This window comes from Strix aluco, chromosome 12 (assembly GCF_031877795.1).
Source record: "Strix aluco isolate bStrAlu1 chromosome 12, bStrAlu1.hap1, whole genome shotgun sequence".
Lineage (NCBI taxonomy): Eukaryota > Metazoa > Chordata > Aves > Strigiformes > Strigidae > Strix > Strix aluco.
The window spans coordinates 20144821-20161468 of record NC_133942.1 but is presented as its reverse complement, the minus strand read 5'-3'; the positions used below and the strand labels follow the sequence as shown (position 1 = coordinate 20161468).

The window sequence follows — 16648 nt, the reverse complement described above, 5'->3', positions numbered from 1 at the left end:
CATCCCTGAATTGCTGCCGCAGGGCTCATGCCCAGCACAGTACGTGTCTCCTCCCATGCCCCAAGTACAAATGCACAGCCCAAAGGAGCTGGGGGCTTCCTGCCAAAGATGATTTATTGCATTTCCAGAAGAACACAGCAGAGAAATCACTGTCTGTACCGCACACACAAACTCTCTTCCAACACACTGCTTTCCCAGGCGCACAAGGGGAAGGGTTTGGGGAGAGGCAGGGAAAAACCTCCCGGCAGCAGAAGCGTTCAGCGATGAGCCCGCAATCCCCTTCCCCACCTCCTTTCCTCCCCGGGGACACGCAGCCTTGCGGAAGGAGCAGCTTGGAAAGGCACACAGTGCAATCCTGGGAATGAGCCACGCGCCTGGTTTTTCCCAGGCAGAGCCCATATGCCTCTTGCACAAGGGAAAAGGCTGCAATTGCTGAAAGGCTGTGGGAGAGAGGACCACGAGCAGGATGGTTCAAAAGTAAGGCGGGTGGGATGGGAGGCATCAGCCCTCACCGAGGTCCTCTGGGGTTGGCTGGTGCCACAGGCTCTGGACACTCTGATTCGGTGATGCACACATGGGAACTGCCAGTGGCTCCCTGGAGGAGAAGTCCCCACCTTGCCAGCTCATGGGTGCTCCAGGGTTACCCAAGAGGACCCTGATGAGCATTAAACAGGAATAAGGATCCAGGGTTTGAGCAGGGGGACAGGGAGCCGGGCAGATGTGCAGAAGCAGCATCTCCTCCCTGCCCACCAACAGCCCAGGCAGCTCCGGCCGAAGGAGCTGGGGATGATGCTGCTTGGAGGAGTGGCAAAATCACCTGGTGGTTTCCAGTGTTGGAGGATGGAGAGAGAAAGCAGGAGGCAGCTAAAAAGGTGGTACAGCAAAGGGTAGAGACTCTGCCCCATCACAGAGTCAAGAGGAAGGCACTACAGTCCTCGGCTATGCTGGCTGGGTACGGTAGGACACCCAGACCCCAACATGAGGAGAACAGTGAGGAGAAGAACACAGGCCATCTCCACGGGCACCAAGGGAGGAGGCTTAATCCAGCCGGACAGCACAGAGAGAAGCCACACCCACACCGTAGCTCAGAGGGAGTCTGTTCGCTTACGGGCAAACACAGCTGACATGGTCTTGACGATGCCACGGATCCCCGTACCCTTTTTCAGTGCTAGTTTGTGGTCAGGGATGCGCTCAGCCAGTCCATGGAAGACCATGAGGGCCCCGTGATAAGCCTCGGCTACAGAGACCTCGTAGAATCCACAGTCTAAAGAGAGGGCCAGGAGCCGACCCTCCTCGCTGGACACCTCCCGTTGGTGGTGCAGGTCCCGTTTGTTGCCCACAATGACGATGGGCACCTTCTCCTGGCTCTGTCCCTCCTTGGCTGCCTTGATGAACTGGATTTTGAGGGGCAGGATGTTGAAGCTGGCACGGTCGCAGATGCTGTAGACCAGGACAAAGCTGTCTGCCCACTGGATTCGCTTCTCCTCCGAGGAGCCCTCCTCTGCCTGCTCCTGGGGAAAGGGAAAAGGAAAGGTTGTTTTATGCAGCTCCCTCCCTCCGCACCAGCCTGCTAGCACAGGGTGCAGCAACCCTGAGCCCGTCGGGACAGGGACAGCTAGCAAGTAGCAAAAGGGCAGAAAGAGAAGCACTGAGGAAGGCAGAGCAGCACCCGGCAGACCTCACCAGGGGGACACGATCCAGGCTTCAACATCACAGTCCTCACCTTATCACCCAGCTGGCAAGCACTGCAGGCTGTAGGTGATAACAGCGTGGTGGCCTCAGAGCAGGACTGCCACTTAGTTAGCACAGTCCTGTGCTCTGTCGGGGCTGGTAATATTCGTGCTTCAGCTCTAACACCCCTGACTATTGCCACCCTGCCAGCAATGCTGCTGCCCTCTGCTCTGCAGGCCAGAAGGGTTCGGTTGGCTACAGACCATTGGACAGGAGAGCTTTGCTCAGCTGGAGCTCCCAGCCTGTGGTTCCCCACTGGTGGCTTTTAGTAGAGGTTTTTTTGTCCCTGGGGTGAAAACAGGTGACAGGAGCAGAGCCCTCTCACCTGGGAATTGGGGACGTCCCAGATGTGGAAGAGAATCTCTCGGCCATCCACGGTCAAGTTGTGGCTGTAGATGAATTCTGCCAAAAAAAAAATCATTATCTTCATGGACCCAGGAGACAGCTCCTTCAACCCAGGTCTCCTCCTGGGGACAAGCCTGTCACGTCCACCCTGGGAGACTGTGCTCCACACGGCAAGGTCCAGGGGCTCTTTTCATACAGCAACAAGCACATGGAGCACGGTGCCCTTCCAGCTGTGAGTGCCCCAGCCTGCCTCCACCTCAGCGTTCAGTCCGGGCACGCTGGTGCCACCAGCTGCCACCCAGGACCTTTTGCACCCCAGAGAAGCATTTCTGGAGCAAAGAGATGGGTCACTGAACAAATACAACCATCGAGCCCCCCAGGAGCAGACAAAAGGCTCTGGAGAAAAGCAGGAGAGGATGGGAAGCAATGAAATCCCATGGGCTGAAGTAGGCTCGCCTCCTGACCCCAGTCCCTAACGGGAACTCACCCATGTCTCCATACTCCCCAATAAAGCGCCGGGTCAGGAAACGCACAGTCAGAGCTGCAGAGGCAAGGATAAGAATCAGAATAACCCTAAACCTGAAGGATTTTCCTTTTTAAATCCAGAGCAGAGTCAGGCACCATCCCCCTGTAAACTCCCACCAGCAGGAACAACCTCTGGCTTTCTCCCAGCCACCAGCAGGTCTGTGAGAGGAGCAGAGGCACAGTGTGAACCAGAGCATCAGCAAACTCCAGCTCAGCGGAAAATACCTTCCCCGGTTGCTCGCCCGCTGCCTACAAGGTTGTGCTCAGCTTCCCCAACTCAAATCACAGCCGCACCCAAAAGCTCAGCCCCATCTCACCAGCTTGCTCCACAGGGCTGCTCTCCACAGCTTGTTCTCCAAATGCTGCTGCCGTTTTCAGCCTTTTTTGGGGGGCAGAAATGGGTCTCCCTGCCTGGGAACTCCCTGCTCCCAGCTCACCATGGGTTCTTACCTGATTTCCCCACATTGTCCGCTCCCATAACGAGGACGTTTGCTTCCATCTTCAGGGCAGCGGGGCCAGGCACCTCCATGAGGGCAGGGTGGTCAGGGGTGAAGCTGGCGCTGCGGCGCAGCGGGAGCCGGAGCCCCATGCCGAGCGTGGCCGTGCCTCGCCGGCGGTCCCAGCGCCGTGTGCGACTCCTCTCCACGCAGCCGAGGAGCCAGCGCTTCCCACGGCACCCAGGGGACCCGTGAGGGCCATACCCCTCCCCGCAGCCGCAGGGGCGGTGCAGCGGGAACTGCAGGCGGCCAGATGAAAAGCTTTGTTATTGCTCAGATCGTCCCAAACATACATCAGTGCCCAGAGCTGGCCCTGCCAGCCCCCAGCGCGGCAGGCGGCTGGGAAGCACCAGCTGTCTGAACCAGCAGCTCCTCAAAGCACACCCCAGGAGGCTGCCCACACCTGCACCTCAAGCACGTTGTCCCTTGGCAGGGCCACGTAGCCCCTTGGCCCTTCCCCACGGCGATTATGGGAATGCCTCAGAGGAGTAGTGGAGTGTCTCATGAGTGACAAAGCGTCGTTTCACAAGTGGTGGAGCATCTCACAAGTGGTGGAGCATCTCACAAGTGGTGGAGCATTGTCTTGCAAGCGATGGAGCATTTCAGGAGAGATGGAGTCTCTTGAGAGTGATGGAGCATCTCACGAGTGGTGGAGTGTTGTTTTGCAAGTGGTGGAGCATCTCAGAAGTGGTTAGAGCACCTCACAAGTGGTGGAGCACCTCACAAGTGGTGGAGCATTGTCTCACAAGTGATGGAGCATTGTCTCACAAGTGATGGAGCACCTCAGGAGAGATGGAGTCTCTTGTGAGTGATGGAGCATCTCACAAGTGGTGCAGCATTGTCTCACGAGTGGTGGAGCATCTCAAGAGTGATGAAGTGTTGTCTCAGAAGTGATGGAGCATCTCATGAGTGGCAGAGTGTTGTTTCACAAGTGGTGGAGCATCTCAGAAGTGGTTGGAGCACCTCACAAGCGGTGGAGCACTGTCTCACGAGTGGTGGAGCATCTCAAGAGTGATGAAGTGTTGTTTCACAACTGATGGAGCATCTCACAAGTGACGGAGCATCTCAGGAGAGATGGAGTCTCCTGTGAGCAGCGGAGCGTCGCACGAGCGATGGAGCGTCTCGGGACCCCCCGACCTGCCGCGCAGCCCCCCGAGCCCCCCTCCCCACGCCACCCCAGCCCAGCCCGGCCCCCCGCCCGCTCCCTCTCTCCGGGGCTGTTGCCTTTCAGCCCGAGGGCCGAGCACCGACACCCCGCTCCCCGCTCCCCCCCCGCGCCAGCCGCGGCGCCGGGCGGAGCCGCCTGACGCCATCTCGGCGCGCCGGGGCGGGCCGGGCCCCTCCCGCTGCCCGCGGCGGCCCCGCCATGGCGGCGGCGGAGGGGGCGGCGGTGCGGGTGGCGGTGCGGGTGCGGCCGCTGCTGCCCCGGGAGGCGCTGCGGGGGCACCGGCCCTGCCTGCGGGGCGACGCCGCCACCGGGGAGGTGGCGCTGGGCCGCCGCCGCCGCTTCCGCTTCGCCGCCGTGCTGCCCGAGGCGGCGGGGCAGGCGGCCGTGTACCGGGCCTGCGTCCAGCCGCTGCTGCGGGCCTTCTTCCGCGGCTTCAACGCCACCGTCTTCGCCTACGGGCAGACCGGCTCCGGCAAGACCTACACCATCGGCGAGGCCAGCGTCGGTGAGTCGCGGCGTGCGCGGCAGCGCCGTGCCCGGCACCCGGCCAGCACCGGCGGCTCTCGCCGGCCTCCGCTGTGCCCGCCGGTGCGGCACCGCCACCTCCCGCCCTCCCTCCCCGGCCACCGCCGCGGCCATCCCTCCCAGCCCACCACCCTCACCCGTGCCGCCATCCCCACCCGTCTGTCAGCTTTGCTCTCTCCACCCAAACCCACAAACACCAGCTCCATCACTTCCAACACCACCATCTCCATCACATCCAACATCTCCATCACCTCCAGCACCACCATCTCCATCACCTCCAGCACCACCATCTCCATCACCTCCAGCACCACCATCTCCATCACCTCCAGCACCACCATCTCCATCACCTCCAGCACCACCATCTCCATCACCTCCAGCACCACCATCTCCATCACCTCCAGCACCACCATCTCCATCACATCCAACATCACCATCTCCATCACTTCCAACACCACCAGCTCCATCACTTCCAGCATCACCATCCCAACCAATCCTTCCACCCAACCCCCCCCCTTGACCCTACCAGCACCCCTCGCCCAACCCCACCAACCCAACCACCGTCCATCCCCATCCTGCCCACCCCAACAGCCTTTCCTCCCCTCCACCCACACTGCTGTAACCACCCCCACCATGGACAACACCTTCTCTGAGATCACAGTGTGTAGATTTTCTCCTCTACCACTGCAGGACAAGGGAGAGGACCATGTCTGGTCTGGAGGTGGTGGTGATCTTTCTAAAGCACCGCTACCTTCAGCTGGCTTGGATCTATATCAGCTTTGCCCTGAAATAAGCCCTAAGGACAGGGAGGTTTGGAAGGGTTAATCCTGTTAGTTTGTTTATGTGAAGGGGGAAAGAGGAAACCTTTCTCTCCTATAAGTGCTGGTTTTATGGTATTATGATATGTTGCAGAGAATGCACTGTGAATGTTTCAGTCATGTTTAGTTAATTGCATAGTTAGTAAACACTAAATTGTTTCCATACCTTCAATCTACCTCTGTTTGCAGTTTCCCAGTTCAGGCTATGGTTGTACCACATTTGAGTATGGCCCTTTTACACAGCTGTGGAAACAAAATCAAAACCATTTAAAGTACAGACAGCAGAGTGCTGTGGCCAGATACAAGCAGGCTGCAAGCACAAAAAAAACCCTTTCTTGGAGCTGGAAAAGGTTGTGGAGTTTTGCTGGCTTCAAAGGACAGTATACAGGAGCTGCAGGCGTGGTGTTTGCTACCTGCTGAAACGCTAATGTGCCTTTTCCTTCTTGAGGAAGGACTGGAAACAAGAAGCAACATTGCTGGAATCCAGCACAGCAGTGTGACAGGATTTGCCCCAAGGTCCTGTGGCTTAAAAGCACTCAGAGGGGTGTTTAATCCGGGCTTGAGGGCTGAGCTGTGGGAGGGCTGTGAGGCTGCTCCTTTCCAGCTGACCTGTGTGCTGCAGGCAGGCTCCTGGCCAGTACAGGCTCCCTGGGCATTCGCTGCCCATGACCACATGCATCTTTCTGCCAGCTTCCATCAATGAAGACGAGCAGGGCATCATCCCACGAGCCATGGCCGAAACCTTCAGGCTCATCGACGAGAATGACCTGATCGACTACACGGTCCGAGTGTCCTACCTGGAGGTGTACAAGGAGGAGTTTCGGGACTTGCTGCAGGTGGATACAGCCAGCAAAGACATCCAGATCCGGGAGGATGACAAGGGGAACATTGGTATGTGTGGCTGCGCACAGGCTCCCTTTTCTCCCCATGCCCAAGGCCAGGGTTGGGTTATCTATCCCTGAATGCAGAGCCAGGTCTTCTCCCTCCATCCTGGCATCGCTCTCCTGCAGCAGATTGCTGTGCTTAGTCCTGTTCGGTGTGGAAAGCTGGTCTGTGCGTGGCACGGTACGGGCAGGGTGACGGCACCAGGCTGTGCAGAGCAGGTGTGTCCTCGGGCAGCCTGTCCCTCCCAACCACAGCTCTGTTTGCTGTTGCAGTGCTCTGCGGTGTGAAGGAGTCAGAGGTGGAAGGGCTGGACGAGGTGCTGAGCCTGCTGGAGATGGGGAACACAGCCAAGCACACGGGAGCTACCCACGTCAACAGGCAGTCGAGCCGCTCGCACACCATCTTCACAGTGACCATGGAACAGCGGCGCGGGGCCGGCCGCCTCCCCCTGCACCGCCACCCCCCTTCTGTCCCCGCCTCGGGCCAGGTCCTGGTTTCCAAGTTTCACTTTGTGGACCTGGCGGGCTCAGAGCGAATTGTGAAGACGGGAAACACGGGCGAGAGGCTGAAGGAGAGTATCCAGATCAACAGTGGCCTCCTGGCCTTGGGCAACGTCATTAGTGCCTTGGGAGACCCGCGGAGGAAGAGCAGCCACATCCCCTACAGGGACTCCAAAATCACCAGGTACAGCTGGGACTGGGACCCCCATTTGTCAGGGGCTCTTGGCCCAGCAGGAGGGAGGTGATGCCTCTCCCTGCCTTTCCCATGCCTGGCCTGCCAGGTTTGGTGGCAGAGTCCCCAGGCTAGCTGAGAGGAGCTTGCAGGGCCAGTTGTTCCTTCTGCTCTCACACCAGGGCTCTCAGACCAACCGCTTGATGGTACGGGGCCAGCTGACCTGCTGTGCCTCACAGCAGTTTACAGGTCTACCCTCTGTGCAGGTTTTCACGTAGGGAAGTTTGAGGAGCAATGAGGCCAGGATAGAAATAACGGACTAGCTCATTGCAGTGCTGCAGAAGATGAGGCTTGCATAAGTCATGCTGCTGAAGCTGAGATGGGGTGTCACCATGGGTTATCCTGACCATCCTGCCTGGCAGTGAATAAAAAATGGTTCCAGTAGGCTTGTTTGATGGTCTGCAGTTAGTTTTTACCTCGAGCAGGTGGCCTTTGCAATGTCCAACAGGCTCCTGTGCAGCACGAGCCTAGCAATGATGACAGAGTTGGGGAGCTCCCAGCCTCAGGAATTATTCGCATGAAAACTTGCCACAGTGCAAACTGTTATTCCTCTGCTTAATGATTCTGCTCACTTCACTTGTGTTGAACCTGCCACTGAGCAAAAATATTGTTTTCCTTGGGCTTAACCTCTGAAAAGGTTTGGAAACCCACTGGTTCCTGCATGATTTTGTATTTCAGCTATTTTAATCACTATGCTCTTCCCTAGGATCCTGAAAGACTCTCTGGGGGGGAATGCCCAGACCGTGATGATAGCCTGTGTCAGCCCATCTTCTTCCGACTTCGATGAGAGCCTCAACACACTGAATTATGCCAGCCGGGCTCAAAACATCCAGAACAAAGCCGTGGTGAACTGCCGCAAGGAGACCGAGCACGTCGAAGAGCTTCACCTGCAGATAAAGAACCTGCAGAAGGCACTGGAACAGCGGCACCGCTCCGAGACCCGTATCATCAACCGCTCGGCCACCGCCAAACGATGCGCGCCGGACCCCACGGCTCGGCTGCTGGCAGAGTGTGCACATTACCGGACCTGCACCGACGCTGCGTACCGGCTGCTGATGGAGCTGCAGGAGGACAGTAACCTGACAGTGGAGCAGATCCTGCGGGTTAAGGAATGGTTGTGTGCAGTAGAGAGTGAGAGGAGCGAGCTGACCTCAGCTGGGCTGGATAGCGGCATCGAGAGCACCTCCGCGGAAGACCAGAGCCCCGAGGCACAAGGCTCAAAGCTGGCAAAAGCCCAGGTAACGGTTGGGGTGGTTTAGCTCTGAGGTGGGGTTCATCTGATGGCCGCTGAGTACAGCAGCCTCAGCACGGCATGATGAAGGGGTCAGGAGAGGGAAGGGAGAAGCAATGCAGCCAAGGGGCTGTAGGGAGGCAGAATGATGTGGTCCTCAGAGCAGGCAGGGAGAGGTTGGATTCAGCTGTGGCCAAGAGATCTATTCTGCAGGAAAAATCTGGGTCTGCAGAGCTGCTGTGTCCTTGCAGAATCCAGCATGGGAAGGGAAGGACAAAGGTATGTGCTGATGCTGCCTCTCTTACATTTTGGGCAGCAGGTGAACACTGAGAAGACGTGTGAGTCCAACAAAGACGAGCAGGTGGCCAAACTGCAGAGACAAGTAGAGCGTCTGGAGGAGGAGAACCGTGATTTCCTGGCTGCCCTGGAGGATGCCATGGAGCAGTATAAGCTGCAGGTACTTCTGGGCTGTGCTTTCTTTATAGGGACCTGCCCCACTCCTCCCCTTCCTCCCCAGGAGAGCGCAGCCCAGCTTTCGGGTTCCTCTGCTGCAGGTCTGGGATCCACATGTACATAACCACGTTTTTCTCATTGCTTCCTAGAGCGACAAGCTGCAGGAACAGCAGGATAAGATCTCAGAGCTGCACGTGCGCTTGGAGATGGCAATGCCAAACCTGTGTGTGCCAGGACTGCTGGAAAACCTCCACCTGGTGACTGCCAGCCAGAGACCTCACACGGCCCCACTGGATGCTGCCCCGACCCATGGCCTCCGTGGGGTTTCCCCAGGGCTCCTTCCCACTGAGCAGAGTGGAAGAGCCCTTTGCAGGAAGGTGAGGGCACAAGTCTGTGCCATTGAGGAACCGCTGCCTTTTCGCTTGGGTGCCCTCCACTGTAGGAGCTCCTTTTGCCCTGCTGTTGAACATAAATCTTGTCAGAGGCATAATCCAGAGGACTGTGCTCAGTGTTCACATCCAAAGAGTTTCACAACTCTGGCAAAAACAGCCCAGCTTCAAAACTGAGGCTTTTACTTTGATGTTACGGGCATGTCCCAGATTTGCTCAGCACCTGAGCCCCAGAAGGCAGGAGGGCAGGCAGCTGGGTCTAGCAACACACCAGTTCTGAAAATACACTCAACTCTTGTTGCTCTTCTTTGTGTCTAGCAGTGATGCCCAGCTGAGAGCTGCTTTTTCTAACACTGGCCCTCACACAGCATGTTTCCTCTCTTTCCGATTCTCTACCCAGCAGCTCGACAGCAACCCCTCCTTCCAGGAGGAGGACCTGGCAGGCTGGCACCTGAACCATGCACAGTGCCTGACCAGCAATCCAGAGATCACAGATGCGGCACTGAGGAGGGAGCTCAGCCAGGATTCGGAGAAGCCATCAGAGGTGTCCTCGGGAGAGGAGGAGGAGGGGGAACAGAAACGGTCCTTGTCCCAGCGCCGGTGAGTTGAGGCTGTCCCAGCACTGTGCAGTGCCCTGGCAGTTGTGTGACCTGGCTGTCCCACCTCTGCAGCTCAGCTCTCACGTAGGATGTAGAAGCAAATGCTGCCTCTGGGGTCAGTGATTTTGCTGAGACAGCTGCCTGCTTGCTGGGGAGCTAATTACCATCTTTCCTGAGCACAGCTAGTTTCTATCTCTTTCTGAAGCCTGTGGATCATGAGGGAACTGTTCCCTTACTGGGAACAGCTCTAGCAGTGCCCAGACCCAACTGATGAATTTGCTGTTCCTTCTAGAAACGGGATCCAAAGCTGGACCAAGAAAGAGATTTGCAAGTTGAGCGAGGAGCTGAGCGGAGGCAGTGCCCACTTGATTCAGGAGGAGCAGCTGGAGGTGTCAAAAGGCAAGTAGCAACCGTAGATTGTTGGACAGTCTTCCTCGGGCTGGCGGTGCTTCGCTGGGTGTTGTTGATGTCCCACCTGGATGAGCCTAGATGACAAAAATGGAGATGACAGTCTAGCTGCTTTTGTTAAGGAGAAACTAGAACTGCTGGGGTCCATCAAGCACTGCATGCTTTGGTGGAAGCTGTGGGTGACTCTGGGCAATGCTGTGCCAGATCTTAGGTACAGATCGGAGATCAGATTGTCCTTCTGTCACCCAGCTGCAAAGGCCTTCCTTACCTGGGAACCTGTTGCAGAAGTCTGTAGGAGGCGGGAGCCGCTGCTTGGTCCCTGGGAGCGTCTGCCAGGGAAGGACTCCGAGTGGAGGCTGGTGCAAGCACAGCAGAAGATCCGAGAGCTGGCAATCAACATCCGCATGAAGGAGGAGCTGATCACGGAGCTCATTAAGACAGGTGCAGAGCTGCTGGTGGGAATATGCACCCATTCCCCATGAAATCCCCTCCTAGTCATGATGCTTGGTCTCTACTCCCATGCTCACCTTCCCTCCCTGTGTTGCTAGTGCTCAGTCCCTTCTCCTATAAGCAGCAGAGCCCTGTTTCTCCATCCCTCTGGCTGACTGAGACCCTTCCCATTGGTTTCTCCCTTCCCTGGAGTAGCTGAGGGAAAGGAAGCATTCAGTCTCTATAGCCAGAAATACTTGGGGAGAGAGAGGAAAGGTCAATCCCTCAGCTGTGAGGGAAGGGAGCGTGGAGGTCACAGCAGAGGGGGTGTGTTACAGGCAAGGACGCCCAGGCTCTGAACAGGCAGTACTGCCAGAAGATCAGCGAGCTGGAGCAAGAGGCAGAGCAAGTGCGGGCAGAGCTGAGCGACAGCCAGAAGCAGCTCCAGGAGCTGGAGGCCAAGGAGCCGTGGGACCCTGGGGAGAAGTGCAAGCTGCAGGAGTACCGCACACGCGTGGCGGCCGCGCAGAGCAAGGCACGGGTGAGTGGGAAGGGCTCTGCTCCCTCGGGGGGGTGGGCAGGGGTGGAGTTGGGGGCATCTCCGCAAAGGGCACGGGGAAGACGCAGAGCCCAAGGGCAGCTTTCATCCTCCGGCAGGTTCTGTGCAAGAAGAAGCAGGCGACGGAGAGGCTGGTGTCACTCTCGGCCCAGAGCGAGAAGCGGGTACAGGAGCTGGAGAGGAACATCCAGCTGATGCGGCGGCAGCAGGGCCAGCTGCAGCGCCGGCTGCGGGAGGAGAGCGAGCAGAAACGGCGGCTGGAGACGGAGGTGAATAAGCGGCAGCACCGAGTCAAGGTAGGAGCAGGCAGGAGCAGCTGTGCTACTGCGGGGTGCGCGAGGGTGACAATGGGTGCGCTCTGCAAGCTGCTGGGCAGGCCAGGGTGGCTCTGACGGGGCCTGTGATTGTCTTGGAGAGCATGGAGATGGAGAGAGATTTTTAAGAGTATCCAAAGAGCTAGCAGAGAACATAACCTGTCCCTCAGCCCCTGGCTGTAGGGTAAACAGCTTCCACCCCCTCAATGCTCACGGCTGCTCTTTCCCACACAGGAATTGGAATTGAAGCACGAGCAGCACCAGAAAATCCTGCGCATCAAAACAGAGGAAATTGCGGCTTTCCAGAGGAAGCGGCGGAGCGGCAGCAACGGCTCTGTGATCAGCCTGGAGCAGCAGCAGGTACAGGCAGAGCAAGCCTGCCGCTTCTTTCCTGTTCGAAGGGGACTGCTTGGCAGACTGCAGGCTGACAGGGGAGATCTGGAAAGAGGGACCTCAGCTCGAGATGGGACATAGCCCATCCTGCCCTTGAGGAGGACAGTCCATAATGTCACTTGCATCTAGTAGCAGAGGACTTAGATCTTGTCTTAGCCCCAGGACCAAGATCCCTTCTAAATACTAGCATTGGTAAAGAAGCTGTGAAATCTTGTCTGTTAGCAGAAGGGTGATAGGTGACCCCCAAGGACTCCTCAGCAGCTGGGGATTGAGCTTAGCTCTGCCCCTTGGAGGAGCTGGAAGGATAAAACTAGGGAAGTCTGAGCTACAGGGGTTAGCAGAGATGGAATTGAGACTCTCAACCCCCCTGCCCTTCAGTCCAGCAGTCCTGGGCGTTGCTACTGCTGTCCGTACGCACATGCCCTTTGCCTCTCCTTCCATCAGAAAATTGAGGAACAGAAGAAGTGGCTGGACATGGAGATGGATAAAGTTCTCGAGCAGCGCCGGGCCCTGGATGAGCTGGAAGATGAGCTGAGGAAGCGGGAAGCTATTGTGGCCAAAAAGGAAGCCCTGCTGCAGGAGAAGAATGGTCTGGAGAGCAAACGACTGCGCTCCAGCCAGGTAGGACAGGACTGTGACACCTCAACCTCTTGCTTGATTTCCAGCAGAGGTGGGATGCTAAAGACCTGGGTGCCATCCTGGGTCTGGCAAAGGGCTGCGGGGTGAAGTGGATAGGAAATCTGCCTCTACAGAAGAGCCTGCTTATGCTGTGCCTCTGAGCTAGTTGGTTTGATAGCCCTTGGCTTATGTGTGCGTGTGGGGTCACTTGACCTACGGAGGAAGTAGAAAGGGGCTGAGGGCCTGACTTGCCTTTAGAGCAGATCCCCTTGAGCATCTTCTGCTGCAGGCCCTGACAGACGACATAGTGCGTGTGTCCAGCCGCCTGGAGCACCTGGAAAAGGAGCTGACAGAGAAGAACGGGCAGCTGCGCCATGGCAGCGCCCACGACCAGCAGCAGATCCGCCAGGAGATCAACAACCTGCGCCAGGAGAAGGACCAGCTGCTCAAACAGAGGTTGGAGCTCGACAACAAGCTGCGCCAGGGCACCCTGCTGTCACCAGAGGTACCTCTTTCTTGGGCTGGGCTGCTCTGCCTGCAGGAGCATGAGGTAGTAAGAGAGAAGTAAAGACCTGAGCATGGGGTTGTTAGCAGGTGCTCCTCCACGTCTCCAAACTGTGGGTATCCCAACTTCTTGCCAGCAATATTGAGATGACAAGGGAGGTTAAGGCAGGGTGAGACAGAGTGAACCCTTTGCTCCCTAGTAACTGCAGCTCTGCCCTGGCAGGAAGAGCGGATCTTGTTCCAGCTGGACGAAGCAATCGAGGCTCTGGATGCAGCCATTGAGTACAAGAACGAGTCCATCACATGCAGGCAACGAGTCCTGCGGGCCTCAGCCAGCCTGCTGTCCCAGTGTGAGATGAACCTCATGGCCAAGCTCAGCTACCTCTCCTCCTCTGAGACCCGAGCTCTGCTCTGCAAGTACTTTGACAAGGTGCGAGACAACTGCCCTCTATGCTGGTGGGAACTGTGGTATCTGACCAAACTCTCATTTTCCTCAGCCTCAAGCCTTCTGCCTGCCTCCTGCTGTGCTTTTGCTCTGTAAAATAAGGCCACAAAACCACAGCACCATGATCCCCACCTGTCCCAACACCTGGGAGAGAGGCTGAACTAGTCATAGGATGCATGGATCCCTGTGGTGGCTCTGCCACGTCAGTGCAGCCACACATTGCTCTTCCCTATGCGAGGCAGCTGTGACATCCCAAAACTACTAACCTTTGTACACTGTACCAAAAAACTAACTTGATCAGGCTTGGTGGTGCAGGAAAGCTTCCGGGCTCTGAAGGAGCTGAGAAGTTTCTTGCTCTTGGGCCCTGGCCAGGTGGTGACGCTGCGAGAGGATCAGCACAGGCAGCACATTGCCTTCTCGGAGCTGGAGATGCAGCTGGAGGAGCAGCAGCAGCTGGTGTACTGGCTGGAGGCAGCTGTGGAGCGCCAGCGCCTGGAGATGGACCGTCAGCTCACCCTGCAGCAGAAGGAGCACGAGCAGAACATGCAGTTACTGCTCCAGCAGAGCCGTGGTAACCACCCAGCTCCTGAAACAGCCAGCAGTGGCACTGCTTTTGTCTTTCACAGGGCTCGCAGCTTGAAACGGCTTTGTTTTTTCTTGCAGAGCACATGGATGAGGGGCTGGCCAGCAGCAAGCTGCAGTACGAGGCAAGGATTCAGGTGCTGGAAAAGGAGCTGAGCCGTTACATGTGGGCAAATCAGGAGCTGAACCAGAGGCTGAGTAACATGAACCTCCATCCCGGACAGACCAAAGGTGAGAGGAAACCCAGGCTGGGGCTTTGCTGTTCCTACCAAGTTAAAAGGAGGGGAGTTTAAATTCCTTTCCCTGGCAGCGAGAGCTTGGAGCAGAGTCAGGAGCAGTGTGGGTGCAGGTCATTGCTGGCCTCGAGCAAGTGCTCTACAGGCCTGATTTTGATAAGGGAAGTAGTGATCCTGATACTCATCTCACGGTACTGCCAATCTTTCTGAGCAGGGATGGAGAGAGGCCTTCACGGGGCTGGGGACAGAGCTCCCCCAGCACTCGGGACCTGCGAGGAATCCAGCCTTGGGGAACAGCCCCTGCCTCTGGCTGTCGCTGAAGAAAGCCATCGGGTGAGGGATGAGAGCAGGGACCTGGTGCACGCCCCTTTGCCATCGACGTGGAGGCGTTCGTCCCTGCCCAGCGACAGCCCCGGGGACCTTCGGCAGAGGGATGCAGAGCACTTGCTGAGAGCGGGGCAGCCTCACGAGGTGCACCCGCCACGGAGCCTTGCTCCTGCCTCCAAGCCCCGCCGGGAGCTGCGCAGAGCCAGCCTGAACACGACCCCAGTGCCTTACCACCCAGCAATGATCGACGTCAGGAAAAACCCACTCTAGATGTAGGCTTAACACTTACCTGGCACAGGGCAGGGAGGAGCAGATATTGCTGACATGAGCTTAAGAGCCTTCCTGCCCCTCAAGCCAGCCTGGCTACAAACCTGTTACATTTCAGAGGCCTGAGGAAGAAAAAGACGTGATTTTTCATCATAAGGCAAGTAAGCATGTAAGGTGTGAGACCACCAGCCAATGTTCCCCACATTGCTGCCAGTCCAGACAGTGCTGACTGGACACCTTTCCTCCTGCACCCTCAGCAGGTTAAACACTGGGAATTGGGAGATAAATACCTTCCACCCTGGCCTCGTAACACTATAAACTTGTTTACAGTTTGGAAACCTCTGTTGTGGGGCTTACTTGGCCCTAGCAGCCTCAGAGGGAGATGCTCTGCACTCCCGCAGAACTTGTACATAGATTTTTGTAGTAACTTTGTTTTTTTACATTTCTACTGTAACTTTTCTAATAAAGCAGAGTGAGTTTTATGAAGTAGTCACTTGTCAGAGGCTCCAGTCATCACTTTAGGTATGTAGGGTAAGGAGTTCTATTTAAATCTCACTGCATGGGAACTCAGCTGCTGTCACAGTTTTGCCTTAATGTACCTCCTTGGTAAGTGCTTAGTCAGAGCTGATGGGCTTCCTACATTGAGTTGCTGCAGGACAAGCAACTCCAGACAGCAGCAGAATTATCTGAAGCATCCAGGATAAAAGCAACCCTGGTTCAGTACCATTTTCTGCTCCAACCTATAAGCTGCTTTAAGCAGCATTTTCTTACTCTTAGGAAAACTTCCAGTCTGGATGTAAAAGGGAGATCAAATACAATCCTGCAACTTCTTAAGCTATCCACCTTAGGAAGGGGGACATAAGTTTAACTGGCAGAACAAGAAATTAAAGCCTAGGTACCTGCTTGAAGAAGGGCAATGGGGGAAAACAGCAGCTTGGCTATCTAGCTCGAAAAAGCAAGCCACTGCTTCCACCTGAAACCACGAGGGGCACAGCCACCACAACTACTCTTTGAGGACTAACATACACCAAGTTGAAAGTCAGCATCTGAAGTAGGAACCACCTGATCTTCCTCCCACATAACTGATCTTGTCTCTAGGGGTGTGGCTTTGAGGGGGGACATTACTGAGGGCTCTGGGTCTGGCTGAGCTGCACAAGATTTAAGTCCGGAGCCTTTATTTTTTGCTGTTGAAAACAAAGATTTCAGCAGAGAAAAGAAGAATCCATCCTTCTCAGAAGTAAGGAGTAGTCTTGTAGCTCCATGCTTGTGTATCAACGCCGATCCTTGAAGCAGGTGCACCTCTCCCACAAGCAAAATAATCACACTGTTCCTCCTTTCTTGGCAGAGGGAAACAGCTTTTCCTGCAACAAATAATGTTTCTAGGAAACAAATTCCATTCAATACCATCTAGCCCCTTAAAGCCATGTAGCAAACTTCTGCCTTGCCACGCCTGGTTTTAGGATGACCTCTCACTCTCTTTATAGCCCTCTGCTTCTTGTGCGTTCACTAGACACAACGGGGTGACTTCCCTGACACCCAGCCGTGGACAAAGAAACTGCTATTCTAAAGGAAGAACTCAGCCCTTCCAAGATAATCATAGAATGGTTTGGGTTGGAAGGGACCTTAAAAGACCATCTAGTTCCAACCCCCTGCCATGGGCAAGGGCACCTT

At 56.3% G+C, this 16648-nt stretch overlaps 2 protein-coding genes across 2 annotated transcripts; one reads left to right on the top strand and one right to left on the bottom strand.

Moving 5' to 3' along the window:
- Nucleotides 1-89: 89 nt before the first annotated feature.
- On the bottom strand, nt 90-4241 carry LOC141928629 (ras-related and estrogen-regulated growth inhibitor-like protein). Its single transcript, XM_074837151.1, has 4 exons — nt 3052-4241; nt 2564-2617; nt 2057-2133; nt 90-1511 (listed from the first exon to the last, which is right to left on the bottom strand). Exons 1-4 carry the CDS (start codon nt 3188-3190, stop codon nt 1086-1088), a joined length of 696 nt encoding a protein of 231 aa, XP_074693252.1. The 5' UTR covers nt 3191-4241; the 3' UTR covers nt 90-1085.
- On the top strand, nt 3891-15466 carry KIF7 (kinesin family member 7). The gene is made up of 19 exons (XM_074836941.1): nt 3891-3902; nt 4330-4771; nt 6297-6497; nt 6764-7175; nt 7930-8461; nt 8771-8911; nt 9057-9284; nt 9697-9896; nt 10188-10294; nt 10553-10744; nt 11071-11273; nt 11390-11587; nt 11840-11965; nt 12443-12619; nt 12906-13121; nt 13344-13550; nt 13938-14136; nt 14229-14378; nt 14598-15466. Exons 1-19 carry the CDS (start codon nt 3891-3893, stop codon nt 14978-14980), a joined length of 4326 nt encoding a protein of 1441 aa, XP_074693042.1. The 3' UTR covers nt 14981-15466.
- The last annotated feature ends 1182 nt before the right edge of the window (nt 15467-16648 follow it).